General features: G+C 64.8%; 2 protein-coding genes across 2 annotated transcripts in view; both read left to right on the forward strand.

Annotated features, from left to right (window-relative positions):
* Positions 1–362: 362 nt before the first annotated feature.
* CYSRT1 (cysteine rich tail 1) lies at positions 363–746 on the forward strand. Its single transcript, XM_009636329.1, has one exon. The coding sequence runs from the start codon at positions 363–365 to the stop codon at positions 744–746; it is 384 nt and encodes a 127-aa protein (XP_009634624.1).
* A 6,089-nt stretch (positions 747–6,835) lies between these two features.
* RNF224 (ring finger protein 224) overlaps positions 6,836–7,275 on the forward strand; it is a 1,691-nt gene continuing 1,251 nt past the window's right edge. The window contains exon 1 of the mRNA XM_035891924.1: positions 6,836–7,253. Within this exon, the coding sequence (XP_035747817.1) occupies positions 6,836–7,253 (418 nt within the window). The remainder of the gene's footprint in view (positions 7,254–7,275) is intronic.

Below are 7,275 nucleotides of genomic sequence, written 5' to 3' on the forward strand. Positions count from 1 at the left end.
CCCCACCCCACTGCCCTACCTGCACCCTGTCTCCCATCCAGCACCCCCTCCCGCCGCCCAGCACCCCTGCCCACCCCATGCCTCCCTGCCCAGGTGTCACCTTCTCTTGCCTCCCCTCCCGTCTCAGCCATCAGGGCCACACGGCCAGAGTGTCCAGGTTGCACGTCGGGGTCCCCTGGGGCTGGTAGGGAGCGGGAAGCACAGCTCTGAACCCTGCTCCCAAACCAGTGGGGTCTGCTGGGGGTCCCTTCCCCGAGCCATGAGAACAGCCCCAGCACTGACACCTCCCACACCCCTGGTCTCTGTCTCGCAGGGGGTGGGCAATGCCAGCCAGGCCACGTGTGCTGATGAAAAGCAAGGAGATGGATCGTGGTATCAGCCTGGAGAACCCCTATGCCAGCGTCAACATCCCACGGGAACAGTTCCAGCAAAGCTTCATCACTCACTACCTGAAGGACGAGCCCACCGTCATCGCCAACCCTGCAGCCGTACCCACCTGCAGCGTAGAGGAGCAGACAGACCCCACTGGTAGCTGGAACAGCCCAACCATTTCCACAGAGAAGTCCTGGTCCCGTCCCTACAACCCCTATGCCAGCCTGAGGGTGCCCAACGGGGAATCGTCCAACTCCTTCTACACTGTCACCCTGGACAAGCCACCCAAGGGCCAGGAGCAGGAGGCCAGCAGGGGATGTGGCTGCTGCAAGTGCTGCCCCTGCCGCAGAAGGTGCTGCTGTGTCGTCTCCTAAGGGCCCTCTCTGCACCTGCGGGATGTGCTGACCATGGGATGGGGCCAGGTGGCCCCGCAGGGACATCGCTGCCTGGCCGGGGCACCCCAGGGAGCTGCCCTGGTGTCCGGCAGAGCTGGCAGCTGGGAGGTGGCGCTGGCTGGACTCTGCCGTTGCTTTTCACCCTTGAGCTCTGCAGCCAGATATGCCGGTGATGGGTACCTGCCAGGTCCTGAGAGCCCAGTGTGGGGTGTGGGGGAGAAGGACAGGTCCCCCCTGCCCCCTGAGGCCTGGGAGCCTTGAGGATGATGTGTGCCAATGCAAATGCCACCAAGAAGTGCCTACACCGGGGATGGGGCAGCACTTTGAGCCTGCAGTCCTGTACACTGACCCTGCCAGTCTGCCCTCCCTGGGAAACCTCCAGCTCTGGGGAGGGTGCAGGCATTGCCTGCCTGTCGGAGGGTAGCCCTGTGTGACGATGGCAGCCCTGTGCACATGGCGGAGGGCATCGTTGTCACTGTCTTGGAGCAGTGGAGAGGAGCCAGGGACATGCCCCCAGGCTGGGATGGGGACCCACCTCCCCAGAACTGCGCGGTCCCCCACCCACAGCATCATGGAGATACTGCAGCGCCCTGCACCAAGCTCCAGCTGTGTGCCACCCCTCCTCGCCACGCAGCCCATGGGAAGGAGGCAGGAAGGACAGATAGACAAAGCATGGCAGAGTGCTGGGCAGCGCTCCAGGGCAGCGCTCCAGGGCAGCACCTGACGGCACGGCGTGGTTATGGGTGTTAGCTTCCCAGTGCCAGGAAACCCCCGGCCCCATTTGGTTCCTCCTGCCAGGCTTGCGGGGTGCTGGGCACAGCCCCTCACCCCATCTGCACCTCGTCTCAGGGCTCCACACCGTGTCGGGGCTGGGGCTGGTGTCAGCTCCAGCAACAGGGTAGCACTGGGGCACCCTGTTCGGATGCAGACCCCCATCGTTCGCCTTCTGCGACCCCCTGGGCATTGAGGAAGGTGAGCGAGGAGCCTGCTGGCCTCTTTGCAGCATGCTGGGGTGGCTCCAGACTGGGTTTTCGGCTGGGGCTGGCGCCGCCGACCTGGAACAAGCCCGCTGTTGTGTTGGCATCGCACGGGCGGCCGCGCTGCCAGGCAGCAGCTGCGTAAGCACTGCAGCTTCTGCAGGAGCTGCCTGGTCTGCAGGGGCAGAGGCTTGGAAAGAGCACGTGTGTTAGCAGATGACTTCAGGGTGCTGCAAATAAAATTACAGCCATCTCCTCCCCTGCCAAGGTACGCCTCTTCCCTCCACCCTAGGTTGTCTGGGATTCCCGTGGTTACTTCTTGCTTATCCTGGCAGGTTGCATAAGGGCAGTGCCGGGGGCACACAGCCCTCTTCTCTCCCCTCAAAACCAGGCTTGACTGTTGCACTGCTGACTTGCGGCAGCAGCAGTGGCACGCTGAGCTCTTCAGCTTGCTGCTGCCTGGGCCCAGTGCTCCTCTTGCCCAGGCCTTTCCAGTACAGCCTGCTCCTGCCTGCCCGGGGACACTGTCTGGTGCTCAGCCCGACCCTGCCAGGCTGGATGCCTGGCCTGTCTTTTGGAAGGAGAGAGCCTGGCTTTGGGAGGGACTGGGGAAGGTGTAGGCTCCTGGCTGGGCCAGCTGGGTGGGCTTTGTGGCACTGCCCCAGCTGGCTGTGACCCCCTGGGAGCCCAGCAGCACTGGGAGCCCAGAAGCACTGGGAACCCACCAGCACTGGGAACCCACCAGCACTTGGGGTCCACCACTGCTTGGAGTTCACCACCACCAGGATCCCACCACCACCAGGAGCCCACCACTGCCTGGAAGCCCACCAGCCTTGAAATCCCACCACCCCTGGGAGCTTCTGGGCTGGGTGGCAGAGGTGCAGGGCAGAGCCCTGCCAGTTGGCCCCCCACTTCCCCCCCTGCCTGGCCCAGGTCCCATAGTGGTGGGTGGCCAGGGGTATGCAGCTTGCAGGAGGAGGTTGGCAGGGATGCAGCCCCTGCCGCCCGCCCTGCACAAGGAGTGCTCTTGTTTGCCCTGCCTGGACCGCGGGCAGTGCTGGCGTGGGGGTGGGCAGAGTCACCCCTTGTTTGCTCTCCTGGCCCCGAGGCCAGCCCTGCCCTGCTGCAGAGCCCAGCCACCACATGACGGCTTGGGGAGGGAAAACTGTCCCCAAAGGGTGCATGGAGCCTTCGGCCAAGTCCTGGGGCCAGTAGGCTGGCAGGAGGGGGGCTGAGGGGCAAGGGATGTGCTGGCCTGGCCCGGGCAGGGTGCAGCATCTGCTTGGCAGTGCCATGTGTCACTGCTGCCCTTCGCTCTGCCTAACCTTGGGGCAATGGCAAACAAGCTGGGAGAGGCTGGGCAGAGTGCTGCCTGCCAGATACCCGGGCAATGATTAAGCTGGAGGCAGCAGGAAGGCCGGGGGCATGAGCAGGGGAGGGCATGGGATGCTGCCTCAGACCTTGACAGGGCCCTGGGTGACACGGGCAGCTGCGTGCAGGGTCCCATGGATGCTCCCTGGGTGTGTTTCCTCTTCAAAGGGTGCTCAGGGGTATGGAGGGTTGTGCTGGGTGATTGCTACGTCCTGTGTGTGGAGTGTGCATGGCTCTGGCTCATCTGGATCAGACCTTTGCACTCCCCTGAGGGTGCCGCTCCCTGCCCTGCCGTGCCAAAGGTTCTCAGCTCTCAGGGATGAGTCCTGGGAACAGGGAAAGACATCTCCCACCCACACATGCTGCTGCTGATTGCAGATATGCCTTCCCTGTGCCCGGTTTCGGGTGTTTCTGCAGGGCTCATGGAGCCCAGCGGGGCTGGAGGCTGGTTTCAAGCAGCGCGCCCCTTGGTGTCACCAAGGGCTCCCCCCACCCCAAGTCCTGCCTGTGGGATGCAGGGTGGGTGAGCTGGGGCACACAGAGGCTTGCAAGCAATGGGCAGAAGTGGCCCAGGGCAACTGGGCACAACCCCTCGACAGGACGCAGCTCTGCTGGCATCTGGGAAGGGGACACGGGGGCTGATGGGCAGGGGCTGGAGCAGGGTAGGAGAGCAGGCAGGGTGCATGTGTGTGTGCACATTTCTGCAAGGAGAGGCAGCCAAGGGGGGGCCGCTGCCCCCAGGCAGTGCCGGGGTACCCCCAGTTGTGCACGGAGCCAGGCCCATCCCTCTCACCCCATAGCCCTTTGGGGCAGGGCTTCCTATGGCCCAAGGGACTGGCGCCTGCCTGCTCCGTACCTCGCCCTGCGGCAGGTGAGCCAGGCCACCACCATGCTTTGGGTGGGAGAGTGACTTCTTGCCAGCTTTGGGACACACCTGGACATCCCCAGGCACCCGGCTGCCCACACGTCACCGGGCATGGGGCCTTCAGGGGAGCACGCTGTGCCTGTCGGGGCGACAGCTCTGCCCTGGCTGCTGGCACCTGGGGCGCTGCTGCCTGCCCCATGCAGGGTAGTACCCCGAGATGCCAGGGCGTGGTGGGAATCCCATGCAGTTGGTTCCTGATCCACCCTGGGCACGCGGCCCTTGCTCCCACCTCAGCCACTGGCCAAAACCAAGGTCCCCAGCTCAGCCCCATCCCAAGCCGGCTGCCCCGCCATCCCTCGCCTGCCGCGCGGCCAAGGCCACCACCATGCTTTGGGTGGGAGAGTGACTTCTTGCCAGCTTTGGGACACACCTGGACATCCCCAGGCACCCGGCTGCCCACACGTCACCGGGCATGGGGCCTTCAGGGGAGCACGCTGTGCCTGTCGGGGCGACAGCTCTGCCCTGGCTGCTGGCACCTGGGGCGCTGCTGCCTGCCCCATGCAGGGTAGTACCCCGAGATGCCAGGGCGTGGTGGGAATCCCATGCAGTTGGTTCCTGATCCACCCTGGGCACGCGGCCCTTGCTCCCACCTCAGCCACTGGCCAAAACCAAGGTCCCCAGCTCAGCCCCATCCCAAGCCGGCTGCCCCGCCATCCCTTGCCTGCCGCCAGCCCAGCAAGGGGAGGGCAAAGCCCTGCCATCGAGTGCCATCCCTGCGCCTAGGGACCCATGGGCACACACATGCCATGTGCGCTGCCTGGGGAAACCTGCGACAGGACATGTCTCAGGCTCCTGTGTCAGGATACAGCCACTGCTCCCCGAAGGTGCTGTGCTGCCGCCTCTTCTGCCTCACTCCCCCACACCGGCGTCGAGGGGTCGAGTTTTTCTGCAAGAGCCCTGTGACCCTGTGAGGGTCTCGGTCTCTGAACCCCCCAACTCTTGCTGCCGAGGAGTGCTGGAAGCATGGCCCGAGGGTTGCGGAGACAGGAGAGCGCTGCCCACTCCCTGCCTGCACTGCTGCCTGCTCCTGCCTGGAGTGGGAGCTGCTGCCCTCTCCTGCTCCCACGCCGAAGTGCTGCTGGGTGCCCTGGCAGCCCTGCCCTGGCTCCGGGATGTGCTATTCTCCCCCAGGATCCCGGGTGCAGGATCTGTCCCCCTACCACAGCCCTCGTTTTAAATCTCCCCCTGCTTGGCGCACACTCTGTGCAGAGCCTGCAGCTGCTGCTGGGCCCAGAGCTGCAGGGACTGAGCCCACCACCACCCGGTGCTGTCACCTCCCCTGGGTCATGCATGGGTGTGAGCCTTGCAGGTGTCACTGATGGGTGCTGGGCTCTCCCCCGACTGGTGGTGAGCATCGTCCCTGGTGAAGCCGAGGGTAACTCAGCCCCCAGCGTGAGAGCCCGCAGCCCCAGCTGGAAGAGCAGGGGCAGGTCACGGATGTGTCTGTGGCAGCAGTCACCCCCAGGCCCTGGACAAGGGCCACCACCCCCCACTGCCGGCTTGGACCAGACTGGAGCCACCATGTCCCTGCACCAGCCCCAGCCCCTCCACCCCCACGAGCCTGGAGCCTTGCTGTGCCCTCCCACCACCATTGCAGCCGTCCCCTGCGGCCCAGACCACCTGGGGATGTGTGGGCTGGAGCGCGATGGGGTATCTCTGCTGGCCAACATCTGCCCAGATGTTCCTGGCCATGGGGTGTAGCCGAGGATGTGGAAGACTCCACCACTGCTGCCCAGGTACAGCCGTTGTCCAAGCTCGCTCTGCCCACAGTGAAGCCCAGAGCTCCTTGGCCTCACGGGGACAGTTTCTTCTGCTAATGAAGCAGAGGCGGATGGTTAACGAGTGCTCCTGGGGCTTAGATTTCAGGGATCTTTGTTATCCGGGTGCTCGTAACCCAATCTCCCAGGCCTGGCTTCCTGGCAGCAGATCTGGTAGCACGCCTGTCCCTGAAAGGTGAGCCCCTTCCCACTGCTACAGCCACCACCAGCCACCAGGACCTGGCTGGGGAGTTGCTGGTGGCTCAGGCCCCCCATGCTCCCCATGGGACTGCTGCGGCCCCCCGGGAAGGCACAGCCCTTCTGCCACCTCCCCTGAGGGCCTGAGGGGAGCATCTTGGGACAGGTAGGGATGGGGGACAGGGGAGGAGGGGAGGGATGCCTGTGTGTATCAAAATGCTTGAGGTCACCTGTACAGAGGGAGTGGGGTCTTGGCAGCTTCCAGGAGAGGTTTTCAAATATGCTGGTGGGTACCAGACCCCCTTAGGGTGGGGCTGGACCCCTCAACTCCTCCCCGTCAGCCTGTGTGCCCGTCCCCTGCTGCTGACAGCCATGCCAGGGCAACTGGCATAGCCTGGGGATGGCAAGGAGCTGGCTGCGGCACTGCCTACACCTCTGGGTTGCTCCCCTGCCAACCCAGCTGCCAGGCTCCTGCCCACCTCATGTTCCCCACCAACCCACTGCCTGGGCAGGCTGCTGAGGTCCAGCCAGCCCCCATCCACCCTGGGACATAAGTGCCATTTGGCAGACCTCCTGGCAGAGATGCAGGGGTGGCACCAGGGAAAACACATCCCCCTTGGATGCAGGCAGAACCATCTGTACTGGTGAGGTCCTGCTTTTTTGGCAGGGCTCTCCGCGGGGCAGGCAGGTGGCAGGGAGGGATGCAGGGCAGGGAGCCCAATGCCCCAGGGAACCCACTCCATTGGGCTGGTCCCCACATCTCCCACGCACTAGATGCACTCTGAGGAGGCATCCCACACCCTGGCCATGGGTCTGACGGCTCCTCTCACCCTCCCCAGCATGTCCCAGGCCAGCAGCAGCCCCCGGGCGGAGGAGGAAGGGCTGTGTATTGGGGCACACTCGCGCACCCCAAGCCGGGGCAGCCAGAGGGTTGAGTGCATCATCTGCTACTCCTCCTACGACCTGTGCAGCCGGCTGCCGCGCCAGCTCTACTGCGGCCATACCTTCTGCCAAGCCTGCCTGAAACGCCTTGACGCCGTCGCCAATGAGCAGCACTGGATCCCCTGCCCGCAGTGCCGCCAAAATACGCCCACGCCACGTGGCGGTGTCACCATGCTCGACCTCGACCTGGCAACCTTCCTCGCTGTCAAGGCTGACAAGGAGCACCCCCGGGTGGCCAGCAGGTTCCAGCCTGACTCGGCCATCAAGGGCTTGTGCAAAGAGAAGGCAGTCACCCAGCAGCCGGCGGGGCTGTGCCAAGATACAGTGGCCACGGCGCC

Source organism: Egretta garzetta, unplaced genomic scaffold, assembly GCF_000687185.1.
Source record: "Egretta garzetta isolate BGI_Z169 unplaced genomic scaffold, ASM68718v1 scaffold143, whole genome shotgun sequence".
Taxonomy (NCBI): domain Eukaryota; kingdom Metazoa; phylum Chordata; class Aves; order Pelecaniformes; family Ardeidae; genus Egretta; species Egretta garzetta.